Source organism: Vicugna pacos, chromosome 33 (assembly GCF_048564905.1).
Source record: "Vicugna pacos chromosome 33, VicPac4, whole genome shotgun sequence".
In the NCBI taxonomy this organism is placed as follows: Eukaryota; Metazoa; Chordata; class Mammalia; order Artiodactyla; family Camelidae; genus Vicugna; species Vicugna pacos.
In genome coordinates this window covers 3,301,559-3,317,402 of record NC_133019.1, presented here as the reverse complement: position 1 = coordinate 3,317,402, position 15,844 = coordinate 3,301,559, and the positions used below count along the sequence as shown (strand labels likewise).

At 58.2% G+C, this 15,844-nt stretch overlaps 1 protein-coding gene across 6 annotated transcripts in view; it reads left to right on the top strand.

The window, feature by feature from the left end:
• ST14 (ST14 transmembrane serine protease matriptase) overlaps positions 1-15,569 on the top strand; it is a 32,135-nt gene extending 16,566 nt beyond the window's left edge. For all 6 annotated transcript variants that reach the window (XM_072953722.1, XM_072953723.1, XM_072953726.1 and 3 more), the window contains exons 2-19: positions 2,972-3,131; positions 3,293-3,420; positions 3,668-3,738; positions 4,252-4,409; positions 4,620-4,655; positions 4,920-5,160; positions 5,991-6,130; positions 6,325-6,422; positions 7,041-7,150; positions 7,234-7,364; positions 8,591-8,695; positions 9,009-9,119; positions 9,202-9,315; positions 9,523-9,645; positions 10,375-10,561; positions 13,821-14,095; positions 14,700-14,836; positions 14,913-15,569. In XM_072953722.1, the coding sequence (XP_072809823.1) occupies positions 2,972-3,131; positions 3,293-3,420; positions 3,668-3,738; positions 4,252-4,409; positions 4,620-4,655; positions 4,920-5,160; positions 5,991-6,130; positions 6,325-6,422; positions 7,041-7,150; positions 7,234-7,364; positions 8,591-8,695; positions 9,009-9,119; positions 9,202-9,315; positions 9,523-9,645; positions 10,375-10,561; positions 13,821-14,095; positions 14,700-14,836; positions 14,913-15,074 (2,487 nt within the window). In that variant the 3' untranslated portion in view covers positions 15,075-15,569. The remainder of the gene's footprint in view (positions 1-2,971; positions 3,132-3,292; positions 3,421-3,667; positions 3,739-4,251; positions 4,410-4,619; positions 4,656-4,919; positions 5,161-5,990; positions 6,131-6,324; positions 6,423-7,040; positions 7,151-7,233; positions 7,365-8,590; positions 8,696-9,008; positions 9,120-9,201; positions 9,316-9,522; positions 9,646-10,374; positions 10,562-13,820; positions 14,096-14,699; positions 14,837-14,912) is intronic.
• The last annotated feature ends 275 nt before the right edge of the window (positions 15,570-15,844 follow it).

Here is a 15,844-nt window from a genome sequence, read left to right as displayed (position 1 = left end):
AAGATCCCAGAATAGAGCCAAATGATGAAGAAATGTAAAATATTAGGTGGAGGGGGAGGGGAAAGCCAGATAGGCACATAGAGGATGTACTCTTACACCCTGGTGTTCTGAAATTTCACACGATAGATTTTTGTTATGTGTGCTTTTTCATTTGTCTTTCTCACCATTCAGTGACCCCTTTGACTTTGAAGATACATGCTGCTGTTTAGTGCTTAGAAATACTCTTCTGGTATTTCTCTGGTCACATCCTCTGCCAGGCTCAGGAATTATAGAAGAAGGATGTGAGCATTGTCAGAAACCGCCAGAGCCCCACCTCCATCCCAAACAAAAATACCCCCACCCACCAGTCCCCCACGAGGGCGGGAAACTGATTTCTCCAGACTTGACACCAGATGCCAGGAGAGATGAAGTGAGGGGAACACAGTCACGGGTCTTTTCTCTTCCATGTTAGTGACTGGGTTTAAATTACCCCATCCAGGAGATTAGAACTCCTGCAGTAACTAAACTATCCCGTAGAACAGTGAGGAGAGCCTGGTAGAATATCTGGCTAGCCATTGAATTGTGGCCTGAAGTGAAGCCGCTGTGGCCAGCCATGCCCAGAGCTTCCAGAGGACTAGGACCTCATTCCTAGATACGAGTAAACAGCCTCACATCCTCAGGCATTTGAGGAAAGTCTTCAACACAGTAAACTTACTCAATAGAAACATAAGGATGAGAAGATTTTGCATCCAAAATTCAGAGAATAAGAAAGAACTCTTGAAAGTGAAAGTTTTGATAGCAGAAATGAAAACCTCAAGAGAAAGATTAAAAAACAAGATGGATAAAGCAGAGAAAGGATAAGGAAAGTAGAGGGTCAGTATAATAGAACTTAAAGAAAGAGAAAGGAGAAAATGAAGGGGAGAACATAATCTAAGAAATAGCGCAAGAAAGTTTCCCAGACTGAAAGATCCGAGTTTCCAAAATCAAGGACAGGCAGAAAGCTCAGTGTAGTGAAATTTAAAGACCCAAATCAAAGCATTTCCTCAGAGAAAGACCATAAATCATGAATAAAAAATAATGGATTTGTACTAATAACGTATTTCTCCAAAGCAAAATTAGAAGCTCTGGGAAACAGTGGAGCCTTCAGAATTCTAAGCGAAAACGTATAGTCCTCGAACCAGCCAAACCATCAAACAGGTGCGAGTGCAGAATTAAGATCCTCCTGAAACATACGAAGTCTAAAAAAATTCCCCTCTCTGGAAACTCCTGAAGTATGTGTTCCACCAAAATGAAGTAAGTCAAGAGAGATGGAGGTGTGGGATCCAGAAAATAAGGGTTTTAGCACAAGAGGGAGATGAAGGAGCTTCCTGGGGTGATGGTGGAGGAAGTTACAGTTGACAGCTAGGGGAGGTCTGGCAGGGGTCCCTCAGAAGGGAAGTGAAAGGAGAGGTTATTTGACGGACGCTACACTTGGAGGCTCAGAAGAACACTACAGAGCTCTTAGATCGTGTGGAAAGACAGGTGCATGTTAAAAAGAAACCCAAGCGAATGAATATTTGTGGCAAGAAAAGCAAATTAGTTGTAGTGGGAAGGATACAACAGTGAACAATATTTTCAAAGACTAATAATGAAAACATAAAGTATGGATGTAATTTTTTCAAAACTTTAGCTCTGTAACTCCTGGGAGGATGGGTGAGAGACAGAGAAGGAAGGACATTGAAGTCCACGTTTTCGTAATAGGATTATATCTTAGATCGATGAACCAAGAGATAGTTATATTGGCATATTATTTAGAAATATGGAGGCAAATTCCAGAGCAAGCAGCTCAAATGCATTTTAAGTGGTTGCCTCTGGGGTAGGTTTTTTCCTTTAAAAGTTTTATTTCTTTTTGAGATGTAATTGACCCAGTAGTGTTGAAGTGATACATTTATACGTTGCAATATGATTACCAGGGTAGGGTTGAGTATGGGATATATTTCTGTGTTCGATATTAGACTAAGTCACAAATATGACCAATTAGAAAACTAAAGGTAGAGATACAAGTATCTGAATGTGGCTGGAGCGGGGAGACTTTTTCATAGCAGTGAGTAGATAATGCTTGAATGTGACGACTCAAGAAATGTCAGTTCAGGCCCATCATTTAGAGTCATGAGGTGAATACCTGGTGGACCACATCTGGAAACTTAAAAATGGCCACATCTGTGGAACTTGGGGGTGGGGCTGTTGCTTTTACTGCAAACCCTGTTGGAGTGGGTGTGAGGCCATTAACTCTAAAAGGGCGCAGCTCCTCTCCAGGATTTAGGGCAGGCAGATGGATCATGTGCTGTCTGGCCTAACAGTTTGCTCACCCACCTGTCATTGAGTGCTGCAGGCACCCCACCTGCCCCATCCATACTCATGCCCCTGCTTCCTGGATACCCCTTAATGGGGAGGAGCTGGGGAAGCTGCCATCCCATTTGTTGGAAGTTTTGTTTGCTTTTCAAGCTCTTGGGTGTGGATTCCAGTGGATACCTGGCCATGTCACCTCACCTTGGGATCCTGGCCTGGGACACGTTAGGCTTACGGCAGAGTGACTTGTCCTGCAGGGGCATGGCCGAGCTGCCCAGTTCACTGCCTCTTTACTCTTGGCTGGCTGAGCATTGGTGGGGTGTCCAGCGAAGCTTGCCCAGAGGCACCACAGTGGCCAGTCCCGGCCCTGGGCTGGGCCTGCTCTCCCCACACCTGGGCGGCCTCCTGCAGCTAGCATGGTTCAGGCAGGTGGACAGCCCCAGTGACTGGTTCAGATGGGCTGTTCGTTTCATTTTTATTTAAACTTGCAATTCTTCATCAGCATGTGCCTGGTGCTGCCCGGACATGGGGTTGCAGGGCAGGGAAGGCTCGTGCCTCCTGCCTTTCCTCTCCAGCTGTACATGTGCTCCTGAGCGGGGCTGGGCTGCTGCTGAGGCGGGAGGGCTCCTGCACTGAACGGCAGTGCATTGATCTCTCTGTTCAGAACATGAACGGATTTGAGGAAGGTGTGGAGTTCTTGCCGGCCAACAACACCAGGATGGTGGAGAAGGGCGGCCCGCGGCACGGGGTGGTGCTGGCAGCCGTGCTGGCTGGGATCCTCATGCTGTCCCTCATGACTGGTCTGCTGGTCTGGCACTTCCAGTGTGAGTAGCTCCTCCCTCCATGGGCCGACCTGGGAGATGAGAGAGATGGGGGTGCAGATTGTGGGGGGGAAGGGGAGGGCTCAGGGCAGCTGTGGACGGTGTGGGGATGGGAGTGGGTGTGTCCCTTCCTCTGACAGCCGTCCTCCCCTGGTCTCTCACAGACCAGAACGTGCGGGTCCAGAAGGTCTTCAATGGCTACCTGAGGATCTCGAATGAGAACTTTCTGGATGCTTATGAGAACCCCAACTCCACAGAGTTTGCAAACCTGGCCAAGAAGGTGAAGGAGGCGGTGAGTCCAGTCCCGGGATGGAGCCCAGGCCCCCTGTCCACTCTGGCACCCACCTCCTCATCCAGAGGAAAAGGATGCTCCCCTTGGCTTCCAGACCCCTGGGCTGGTGTGTAATGTGGGCTTCCAGGCGCCTGGGAAGGTGCCAGGCCCCAGGAGGGAGGGAGTGGCCTGGGCTGGGGGCTGGGGGTCGTTCCTGCTCTTGGGCCTGCCGTCACCTCCCCGCTGTCACCTCCTCTCCTTTCCTCAGCTGAAGCTGCTGTACAGTGGGATCCCGGTCCTGGGCCCCTATCACAAGAAGTCGGCCGTGACTGCCTTCAGGTGGGTGCCGGGGAGGCCGGGGGGAGGGGGACCGCTGCGGTGTGGTGTGTGGGGCTGAGGGCCTCGCAGCCTGTGCGTGATGAAGCTGCGAGGTCCTGCGTGGAGAGGCAGGGTGCCACAGTCCTTGTTCTGACTTTATCTCGGAAGTACTTCTGCGTTTGCTAGTCTGATTTAGCCTTTACGGATGTCGTGTGGCCGGTAGCGTTCTCAGCCCCTTTCAGGGTTCAGGAACAGGCTGAGAAGCTACCGCTCAGTGAGCCCAGGCTAGTGGTAGAACCTCACCCCTGAGCCTAAGTGGCCCCACTGCACGCCTGTTTGGGTGTGAGGCTGTGAGAGCAGAGAGGGAGGGGCCCAGGTCCCTGGCTTAGGGGTCAGCATGTGGGTGAGCATCCAGGACCCTTGGAGTGGATGGCCTCTTGGTGAGCCCCCCTGGGGGGCCAAGTTGCCCCGTCTGCACCTGGCATCTGGGAGGGTGTGGGCACCGGCGTCTCAGGCTGGCCCATCTCTCCCCAGCGAGGGCAGTGTCATCGCCTACTACTGGGCGGAGTTCAGCGTCCCCAAGAACCTGGTGGAGGAGGTGGAGCGTGCCATGGCGGAGGAGCGCGTGGTCACCCTGCCGCCCCGCGCCCGCACCCTCAGCTCCTTCGTGCTGACCTCGGTGGTGGCCTTCCGTGAGTCAGGGGCAGTGGTGTGGGCATTTGCCCGGCCTGGAGCAGGACCAAACCCTGGACTGTTGTGGGGGGGGGCCAGCACTCCCAGAGCCAGTGCCCGGAAGAGGAGACGGCCTGCTGGCCGGGCACCTCCCTTTAAGGGGATAAGAAAGCAGGAATAAGGAAACAGACCAGATCAGTAAATGTTTTATTTTCCCTCTTCTTTTTCAGCCACCGACCCCAGGACAGTACAGAATGCCCAGGACAGTAAGTATCCTGCCCTCCTCCCAGAGGGAAAGAGGAGGGCTGTGGCCGGATGCCCCTTCAGTCAAAGGGGTCCCCAAAAGTCACACGGTAGTGACGGCCAGCACGTCCCTGTGCCTCTCCCAGGCCATGAGAAGCCTTCTTCTCGGTCTCTCCCGGGTCCAGGGCAGCCTGGGACACCTCACAGAGGCCAGATCTGGGTGCCCCCCAGTGGGCGTTTGGGCTGCTCCCCCACCAGCTCTGCCCCGCGCCCTCTTGTCCACACAGACAGCTGCAGCTTCGCCCTGCACGCCCGCGGCAGTGAGCCCATCCGCTTCTCCACGCCTGGCTTCCCCAACAGCCCCTACCCGTCTCATGCCCGCTGCCAGTGGACCCTGCGGGGGGATGCCGACTCCGCACTGAGCCTGACCTTCCGCAGCTTCGACGTCTCCACCTGCGACGAACACGGCAGTGACCTGGTCACGGTGTATGACACCCTGAGCCCCGTGGAGCCCCGGGCCGTGGTGCAGTGAGTGTCCTGGGCCAGCGGAGGTGGGCACTGGGAGGCTGGCGGCTGCCTGTGCTGGGTGGGGCCTCTGGAATGAACCGCAGTGCATGTTGGAGGTTCAGGCTGCTGCCAGCTTCCAGGCAGCAGAGAGCAGCCGTGGCGTTGTCCTCAGTGTGAGCTGCAGGGCAGCAGCTCAGGGTGACTTTGTCAGCCTTGGCAAGGATGCCGGAGGCCCACGGGTCCCCAGATGCTGGTGAGCGTGCTTTTACCAGCCAGAGTGAAGGTGCCTCCTGCTGTTGTAAATCAAGGTTTTACTGTTACTCAGGGATGGTGAGGCCAACAGACCAGGAGGGGCTGCTGTTGGAATGACTGTTACTCACAGTTCCCGAGAGGAGGGCCGTGCAGGGCTGCCCGCGGAAGCAGCAGAGTCGGGCTGTCAGGAGGCAGAGGAGGCTGGAGGAAGACCGGGCAGGGCCTTTGTTGTGGTTGTGCAGGAAAGGCGGGCAGGGTAGCAGGCTCAGGACTGTAAAATGAGGGTGTTGTGACGAATACCGGCGTTAACAGATACAGAAGCGCTCAGAGCGGTGCCTGGCGTGTGCTTACGCAAGTCAGTAGTTACTGTTAGTATTTGGGCCGTAGTTTATTTAGTGTGGCCTCAACTGCTGGACATTCAGTGTTTCTGAGTTTTTGCTGTTTTAAACAAAAACTGTATTATGAGTAGGTCCTTACTCAGATGGCTGGTTGCCTGTGTGGGGACGGGCTTTGGACCCCACCCTTGGCCCTGTGTGGTGGGACGAGGGTTGGGGAGGGGTCCTGTCCGCTCTGATGACACCACCCTTCTGCCCCTGCAGGCTGTGTGGCACGTACCCTCCCTCCTACAACCTGACCTTCCTCTCCTCCCAGAACGTCCTGCTCGTCACGCTGGTGACCAGCACAGAGAGGCGGCACCCCGGCTTCGAGGCCATGTTCTTCCAGCTGCCCCGGATGAGCAGTAAGGGGGTGCCCAGAAGGCAGGAGGGGACAAGCCTCCAGGCGGCCCAGGGGTTTGGAGCTCAGGGCCCTCCCGGCCGTGGAGAGCGTCCGGTGCCTAGGCGTGCTCTCGAGGGAGGCCAAGCTGACTCTGCGGGGCCCCTTGGCCGCTTGGATCCTTGATCCTCATGCGCTCTCTCGGGCCTTTCCTTTCAGGCTGTGGAGGCTACTTACGTGGAGCCCAGGGGACGTTTAGCAGCCCCTACTACCCAGGCCACTACCCGCCCAACGTCAACTGCACCTGGCACATCGAGGTAGGAGCTGTGGATGGTGGCGAGAAGGGGGTGGCAGGGAGGGACCGTCCAGGGTGGCAGGAAGGAGGGCAGAATACACGGCCAGGAGTGCCTTCGGCGCCTCCTAAGGTGCGGGTATCAGAGGCCTCGGGCGGAGCAGGTTTGGGCAGCGCTGATCTGCAGTGACCAGCAGACTCAGACTCAAATCCCAGCTCCCAGTCAGTGCCTGACTGAGGGCCCTCGGGCAGGGACCGCCTCTCAGTGCTGTACCTGCTCCGGGCACCGGCCTCCGGAGGTGCTGTCCGGATGGAATCAGAATGTGTGAGGCACAGAGGACGCACTTGCTGGGTGGCTGGAGATGGGACTACCCCTCAGGCCATCCGGTCCCTAGTGCTGGGAGAACTTCCAGCCTCCTGTAGAAATATAACCGTGTGTCTCACTGCTGGGAAGCCCAGAAAGTCTTCTGTGCACGGAGCCCGAATCCGTCCGGCCGTGTCCTTACTGCCCGTGTGGGCTGGAGGGAAGAACCGGGCATCTGGGCCCCACGCCGCTGCTCCCCGGCCCCCGAGGCCGCCCGTGACGCTGCGGGTGCAGGAGGGAGAGGGCAGAGCAGAGGGCCAGCAGCGTCTCTCTCTTCAGGTGCCCAACAACCAGAACGTGAAGGTGCGCTTCAAGGCCTTCTACTTGTTGGAGCCCAACGTCCCCCTGGGCTCCTGCTCCAAGGACTACGTGGAGATCAATGGGGAGAGGTGAGTGTCTGGGGGTCGGGGAGGTGTGCCCTGAGCCCCCTCCCCGGGCGGATCCTCTTCCTACCGCTGCCTGCCGCCCCCAGGTTTTGTGGAGAGAGGTCCCAGTTTGTCGTGAGCAGCAGGAGCAGCAAGATCACTGTCCACTTCCACTCCGACCAGTCCTACACCGACACGGGCTTCCTGGCCGAGTACCTCTCCTATGACTCCAGTGACCGTGAGTGGACGCCCTTTGCGGGGGAGCCTGGCCCTGTGGGGTGCTCGGCTGGGGATGCACTCTCTGCCCCGCATCTTACTGGCATCGTGCTCTCGGATTCTAAGCTGCCCAGGATTGCAGGATGCCTATCACTCTAGTCGCTTTTTGAGGGGAGAAGGGGCTGCCTTAGATGCACTTGTGAAAAAGGGCTGGCAGTGAACACTGGCAGACACCAAGCCCTGGGCCAGGCACCTCGGGCTGAGGACCTCGAGCTCCTTTGGGCCATTGTCTCTTTGGTTCAGCGTCACTACAACTTTGAGAATCTGTGCTTGTCTCTGTGGCCTTTTAGCACCTGTAGGATTAAGAGGATGGTTTTGAGACATATTAGAATAATGTACTAGGGCATGAGTTCTCAGACTCACGTCTCCTAGTGCTGAAAATCCTGTGGTCTGTACTGTAAAGACGGCTTTGCGTCTCACCGTCTGCTGTGGATATCAGTTCTAGTCTGTCCACAGTGAATTTTTGTTTCAAGCCCACATCATAGAATAACCTTTTGGAAGACACTTTAACTGTGCACAGGCATCCAGATTTAAGTTAAAATTCAATGGCAGGGCTCACCACCAAAAGTGTAATTGGATGAGCAAACCCCTTTGATAAGTGACTAAGCCACCTGTGCAGAGAAAGTGACCACGGCTGCTTCTCAGTTTTGTCATCTGCCTGATGACATCAGCTGTCAGACGCATTCCAGTCTCAGAAACACTGAAATGGGGAGGATCTCTTAGAATTAAGGAAATTTGGTGACGCAATTTGACATGAGCGTAGGGCACGGACGTCATCCACTGCCGAGCTGCTGTTGCTCCGAGTGGCTAATGGGGAGCCCAGTGCTTGGGGACATGGTGGCCAAGGACAGTGGACCAGAGTGCACACCCGCCAGCCTCTCTCCACTCTGCCCCGGCTTCCCCGGGGTTTGGTAACTAGCGGTCAGGGGGGACCTTGGCCAGCCCACCCCCGCCAGCTGTAGGACCCTCCACTTGCCGCAGCTCGGCTGGCCTGGGAGACCCCTGGGAAGCCCCTGGGAGACCGTGGCTGCAGCCTTGCCCCTCCCTGTGCTGGGGGCTGGGCTGGGCAGTTTTCCCTAGTGCTCACTGTGGCTGTGAGGTTGGCTCCCGGGGTCGGGGCGAGGCGGGGAGCCAGCTGGGGAGGCAGGGGTGGTGGCCTTGGACTTCAGGCCTGCCCTCCCCCCGCAGCGTGCCCGGGCAAGTTCATGTGTAACACGGGGCGGTGTGTCGCGAAGGAGCTGCGCTGCGACGGCTGGGCCGACTGCACCGACTACAGCGACGAGCGTGACTGCAGTGAGTGGGGTTGCGAGGCCCGGGAGTCCCCCCGCCCTCGCTGTGCTGGCTGGACCCCGCTGCAGGGCGGCCTGAGGTGGGAGGAGGCGGTGCCCCCCACCCCCATGTCCGCCTTCCCTGGGGCTCCTGGTGGAGCAGGCGGAGCTGCCTCCACAGCCGGTCCCTAGGGGCGCCAGCCCCACCCTCCAGGTGGGAGGCGGTCCCCAGGAGCATGCAGTGGCCCCAGCTCTGGGGGAGCTGCAGTGAGTGATGCCCGGGGAGGCCCTATCCCTGCTGAGCCTCGGTGTGCAACTGCTGCCCCCCTACCCCCCAGAATGCAACGCCACCCACCAGTTCACGTGCGGGGACAGCTTCTGCAAGCCCCTCTTCTGGGTGTGTGACTCCGTGAACGACTGCGAGGACGGCAGTGACGAGAAGGGGTGCAGTGAGTGCCCTGGGGGGCGGCCGGCTCCCTGCTCTTCTGGGCTGGGGCGCCGGGCCTCCGCTGAGTCTCCCTGCTTCCACAGGCTGTCCCGCTGACACCTTCAAGTGTGGCAACGGGAAGTGTCTGCCGCAGAGCCATCGCTGCGATGGCAAGAATGACTGTGGCGACGGGTCCGATGAGGCCACCTGCGACAGAGGTGAGGCCCGGCCTGGCCTACTTTCCTCCCAGGGGTCCAGAGTTCAGTAAATCTTCCGGGAGGTGGAGCACATTGGCAGGGCTGGAAGAAGACAGGGCATGGTGTGGATGGGTGGGCAGGCCTGAGAGGGGTGTGGGGTGGAGGGATCTGCAGTTTGGGGCTGTAATGAAATTGCCTCCCTTCCGCTGTGTCCTCCGTCTTGAGCAGTGAGCACTATCACGTGCACCAAACAGACCTACCGCTGCCTCAACGGGCTCTGTATCAGCAAGGGCAACCCCGAGTGTGACGGGAAGAAGGACTGTACTGATGGCTCGGATGAGAAGAATTGTGGTGAGCAGGGCTGCTGCATACGGTTGTGTAGGTTGTCCACTGTGCAAGGCACATACAGAGGCAGAAATCATGCCAGCACCTCAGCCACCCAGCTCTGCCTTGGTGACAGGGTGTGTCTGCCTGGAGCAAAGGATGACTTTTCTGATTTGCACCAAGGCACTGCCCCATGGGCTTGCTCTGGTCCTGGAAGCAAGGTCCAGGGCAGCCAGCACATCAAGGCCTCTGTGGCAGGGCTGGAGTCCTGGCTGCGGTGCTGGGCTGACCCTGGTTTGTAGACCTGGCCATAGAGGCAAGTCCTGGCTTCCCCACCCTGCCTGGAGGAGAGAAGGCACGGTTCCTGGAGCCCTTGGCAGGGTTTTGTCCCCACCCGACTCGTACTTCAGTCTGCAGCCCCTTGTGTATTTCAGAAGCACTGGCCCCAGGTTAAATGTGAGCCGAGCTGCAGCTGTTCTGTGAGTTCACGTCACCCATTGCTCCCCTCTCTGGGAGCATGTCCTTCATCTTTCGACCAGCAAATTTACGCAGATGACACCCAAATCTAAGCAAACCAGCAGATGTTTGGAGGCTCCTGACAGCACCTGTGCAGGAGTGGGGAGGTGGAGGTCAGGGGTTTGAATTTGGGGCAGGGAGAGGGGCCAGGCGGCTGCCACGGCTGCTCCAGCAGTGCTGGTGCCCACACGGGCTCTCGTGGAGCCTGGCCCCCCCTTGACTCCCGCCTCTGCCCCCTAGACTGCGGGTTGCGGTCCTTCACCAGACAATCTCGGGTCGTCGGGGGCGAGAATGCGGACGAAGGCGAGTGGCCCTGGCAGGTGAGCCTCCACGCCCTGGGCCAGGGCCACGTGTGTGGGGCGTCGCTCATCTCTCCCGACTGGATGGTGTCGGCCGCCCACTGCTTCGTCGACTACCGAGGATTCAGGTGGGCCTCAGCGGGGAGCAGGGAGGCCTCCTCTGTGCTTCCTGGAGTGGAAAGGCCCTGTGCCTGCGAGCCGTGCTCAAGTGGGCCAGGGCAGGGACTGGAGGGGTGGCAGAAATAATGAAAAGGAGTGTTTGGTGGGTGCCTTCTTGTCAGGCGGGATCTCAGTGCCTCTCCTGACAACCCAGGCAGGCAGGTCTGATTACGTCCCTGTTAAACAGAAATGGAGGCTCAGAAGGTAAGTACATTTGCTCGAAGTTGTACAGCTGTCTAGTGGCAGAGCCAGCCTCGAGCCCAGGTGTGTGGATTCTAGAGCCTGTGCTGTTGGTCTCTGCACCACAGGGACTCCTGTCCCAGCTCTGGCTCGCCAGGTGACCCGCTTCCTGGCCTCAGGTTCCTCATTGGTGATGGTGGCTCTCTGAGTCTTATCCTGAGAGTTGTGAGAAGTAAAAGGGAGACGTGCTTGAAGCGTTGAGCTCTCTACCTGCACACAGTAGGTTTTCAGTCCATTGTAGCCTCGGGTCCACAGCAGACTTGAGCCTGGCGCACAGGGAAGGTCACTAAAGATGGCATGCTGGAGCCTCAGGATGGAGTGGGCAGGTCCACGGTGAGCAGGAGCAGGTGGGCGATCTGGGGCTGGGGCTCTTGGTGATGTAGGTCCAGCCTGCCCAGGCCCTCTGTCCATTGGCTGCAGGAGGGGTCCAAGGGGACAGCTTGCTCCTGGAGAGGAGGCAGAGGGTAGCGGACCTTCCAGGGGGTTGTCTGGGGCCTTCCTGCTGGGCATTGTCCCTTCTGCTGTGGGCAGCTGTGAGAAGGGGCCCCAGGCTGCCTCGTTCACCCCTTTGCAAAGGAGAGAGAAGGACCGCTGCGGGCGTTCAGGAGAGATAGGGTCCTCAGCACGGAGTAGGCCTAAGGCCAGATGTTGGGTCTGGTCAGACAGGTGCACATGCTGGAGGTGACACAGGTCTGGGGGAGTGGGGTCAGTACTGGTCCCCGGGCCTTGCTGGGCTGGCCAAGGACAGCCTTGTCCAGCCTGACTGTTGTCCCTCTTCTCATTTGGTCACACTCCACGCCACTCTGGGTGAAAGGGACTTGCTTTCTTTTTGGGGTGATGGGAGCTTACTTAAGAATATTTTAAATAACCTTTTATTTTGGAATGCGGACAAGTTGCAAAGAGAGGATGACACTCCCGTCCCCTCGCCCAGTTTCCCTTGTTCATGCCAGCAGGAGGAACTCCCCCAGTCCCTTCCTGCAAATGCCTCCAGGCTCCCCCTGGGCTCCGGGCCGCCATTGTACACTCGCCTCCCTTCTGCTGCAGGAGTCAGTCCAGGTCCGCCCTTTGCATCTGTTGTCCCGTCTCCCCAGTCTCCCCTGGTCTGTGACGCGTTCTGTCTTTTCTTTGTGTTTATCGTGGCCTCGGCAGTCTGGAGGCCGGGACCCGTGGGGCGCCCCCATGTGGGTGTCTGGTGCTGCGCTCATGGTTTGACTGGGGTGTGAGTGTCTGGAAGAGTCATGTCACATTGGCAGGTAAATGATGTCATCCTGGCTGGTTGCTGGTGATTTCATCTCTGTCGTCTGGTTAAGACGGTGTTGGCCAGCTCGCTCCACTCTGAAACGTTTTCCCTCTTACTCTGGTCTTTGGCATTGAGTAAATTTGGAATTGTCTCCTCTCTCCCGTTTATTTAATCATCTGTTCGTGTGTGTGGGGACTTGCGCGTATGTCTGTGCTGTAGGCTGTAAAATCCAAAACTGTGTCGTTTGCTGCTAGATTGCTCCACAGCTGACCGCCGGGGGCTCTCCGAGGCTGGCTCCTGGCTCCCTTTGACCTGCACGCATGCTTCTGTTTTTCTGAGCCACTTCCTTGCTTTCTGGCACTACCAGCTGGTCTAGGCTCTTCTTGAATTTTCCTGGTCCGGCCCTAGAACTAGTCCTTCCCTGAGGAGAAACCAAAACCCGGGCACTTGGGTCCTCGTGGTTCCTGCAGTCCCCCTGTTTCTAGCCCTGCCATCAGGGGGCGCTAGGATGTGCATGTACGTGGACTTCCTGGGGCATCTGCCCGGTGTCCTCCCCTGCTTCTTCTCTTTCCCTTGTTTCGTCTTTTTATTTTTTGTTTCCTTTTCCTTCTCATCAGTTGTACTTCTGCCAGTTAATGCATTAACACCCATTGTATGTATGGTATGGTCCGGTACCCCGGCCCCACCATGCATCAGGACTCCATTCACTGCCTGTCCGTCCCAGAGGGTCCAGAAAGAGCAAATCCGCCCTCTCCGTCTGGGGCTGTAAACAAATCTCAGTTCCGCCTGTGAAGTTGCAGGGCCACTGGGTGTAGATTCAGTCTTCAGCCCTGCCTCCGTGCAGCAGTGATGGCTATGACCGAGCCAGTCCCCTCTTCTCGCGAGACCACACCAACATTGGAGCCTAGTGGGCAAAGTGGCTGTGGCGTGTCTGCGTCGCGCCGCCCCCACCAAAGTGGTGTTTTTTTATGGGGGGTCCCAGGCTGTTCTGTTCCGCACACACCCCTAGCCAGAGCCCACACCGCCCTCCAGTCCCCTGGGGCTGCCTCTGTGCAGTGGGCCCCAGCTCTCGGCCTGGGCTCCTCACCGATCTCCGGCAGCCAGTCCTGGCTTGTCCCTGCTGGCTTGTGTCTAGGGCTGGGGATCACAGAGACCCTCCGTGTCAGTTTCCCTTAGTTCTGTCTGTCAAGTGGTTGCTACTTTCTGCTTGGAGCCTCGGAAGCTCTGCTTTTCCCTGCTGACCTCCCAGCTGGAGAGGGGGCGTCCCAGCATGAGAGTGCCTTTCTTCCTGTGCTGCCCCCTCCCTGCAGGGCTGGTCCTGCACCGATTTTTTTCTTTTTCCTTTGGATTTTGTGAGAATCCTCCCGTATTTCGAAGCGGGAGACACTCTGCGAGTTCAATAAGTGTTCTGTGCGATTCAGTGGGTTTGCAGATGTAATCCTTGGTGTATTTGCAGGAGAGGGTGAGCTGTGAGTCTCTGCTCCGCTCTCTTGGCTCAACCTAGAAGTCTTTGGGTTGATTTCTGTGTTACTCCTTCTGAGGAAGAAAAGGTTAATAAGATAGGAGGTCGTTTTGGTAACAAAATAAGAATGTACTGAGAAAGGAAAGCAGAGGTAAGGGGGTGGGAGCTGCACTGCCCGCGTACGGGATTCCGCCCCGACCCTGCCCCATTCCTGGGGGCGGGGACTGGGGGCGGGTCTCAGCTCCTCCCTCCTCCGCCCCTTCCCCGCCCCTCCCCGCCCCTGCAGGTACTCAGACCACAGCATGTGGACCGCCTACCTGGGCCTGCACGACCAGAGCCAGCGTAGCGCCCCGGGGGTGCAGGAGCTCCGGCTGCAGCGCATCATCTCCCACCCCTACTTCAACGACTTCACCTTCGACTACGACATCGCGCTGCTGCAGCTCGAGCGGCCAGTCGAGTACAGCCCCACCGTGCGGCCCATCTGCCTGCCCGACGCCACGCATGCCTTCCCCGCCGGCAAGGCCATCTGGGTCACCGGCTGGGGCCACACGCAGGAGGGAGGTGAGGAGGGCGGCTGTGGCGTGGGGGTGGGGGTGGGGGGTGCCCTGGATGAAAAGCCTGCGCGACCTCGGCCAGTCGCTTCACTCTGGTCCTGCTTCTTCAGTGAAAAGCAGAGTAAAGCACCTTCCCACGGCGGGCGCTCCCTGCGCGTGAGGACCCTGTCAGGGAGACGGCGATTTGGAAGGGCCTGTCCCGCCGTCCCTGCCAGGGTGGGCGGTGGGAGCCCGGCCCCCTGTCTTGCCTCCACCTGAAGGCCCTGGTCGATAAATGTGATGCCCGGAATCAGCTGTGGAGCTCGTGCAGCGGGAAAGAGGGATCACCTGGGGCTTGGGGCTTTGTGGCCGGCTCCCTTTCTCAGACCCTTCCCAGGGTGTGTGTTGGATTCGTGCCCTGACCGAGGGTCGCCGCCCGGATCACCCCGTCGGTCTGCACGGGTCCTACCCCGAGACGCGCCCTCTGTTTTCGGCCCTGTGCCGGCCACAGGCATCCCAGCTATTTCCAGGGTTTGCTCGTCGTCCCTCCCGTCGGGGCGCCGCGCCGGGGACCCTCCCCACGCCCGCAGCTCGGCCCCTGGGCGCTGACTGCCGGCCACCGTGTCCCCCAGGCACCGGGGCGCTCATCCTGCAGAAGGGCGAGATCCGCGTCATCAACCAGACCACGTGCGAGCGCCTGCTGCCGCATCAGATCACCGCGCGCATGATGTGCGTGGGCTACCTCAGTGGCGGCGTGGACGCCTGCCAGGTGGGGCCGCGGGCGCGCGCGGGGCGGGAGGGGGCGCGCCGCGGGGCTCCATGCCGAAGGCCTCGTCTCCCCACAGGGCGACTCCGGGGGCCCCCTGTCCAGCGCCGAGGCCGATGGGCGGATGTTCCAGGCCGGCGTGGTGAGCTGGGGTGATGGCTGCGCGCAGAGGAACAAGCCGGGAGTGTACACAAGGCTCCCCGTGTTTCGGGACTGGATTAAAGAGCAGACTGGGGTGTAGACGCGAGGCCTACCCGCCGGCGTGCACAGCGCGGGCTGAGGACTGGATGGCTCTCTGCACCCCCGGCTTGCCCCCCAGAACCCAGACTGTGAACTGAACCCCCAGGCTCTGGAGATGGAGAACCCCCTCGAGTCCTCGCACTTCCTCAGCCTGGAAGTGAGGTTGGGGAGCGGAGGGGAGGACACTGGCGGTGCCCAGGCGACAGAGGTTTGGGAGGTTTGACGACACAGCGTCTCCCCTTTGGCCCCAAGCTGGGCGAAGGCTCTTTCCCGAAGGTTTGCTGCTTCTGCGCTGATCCCGGAGCTGCTGTCTTGACTCTGGGACGCTTCGGGTGGGGCAAGTGGGGCCCTGTGGGCTCCTAGGGTCACACTTTTCAGGAAACCCAGGTCTGAAGGACCAGGGAAGTCAGACGGGTCCAAGATTTGAATGTTTTACCAGCTCCCAGAAAGGGGTTCAGTGTGTGTATTTGTGAGTAAAACACTTTGATTTTGGTAATTTTGTTTTCTTACTGGAGTTGATGGGTTCCTCTAGCCACAGATACAAGAAGCCGGGCTTAAATTCCTCTCCACACAGATCCTGGAGGCAGGCTGAATGGGAACCAGAGTGCTCTGTGGCCTCCTCCGGGCCAGCAAGGGCTGTGTTCCTGCTCTTACCTGAAGCTTCGGACACCAGGGCCTGGTGCCCTGAGAAGGGGCGGGAGGGGCTGCGGCACCTGTCCAGTCTGGGCACCCGGCGGGGGAGGAGCTTGTCCCAGGATTTTCCATCAGGTG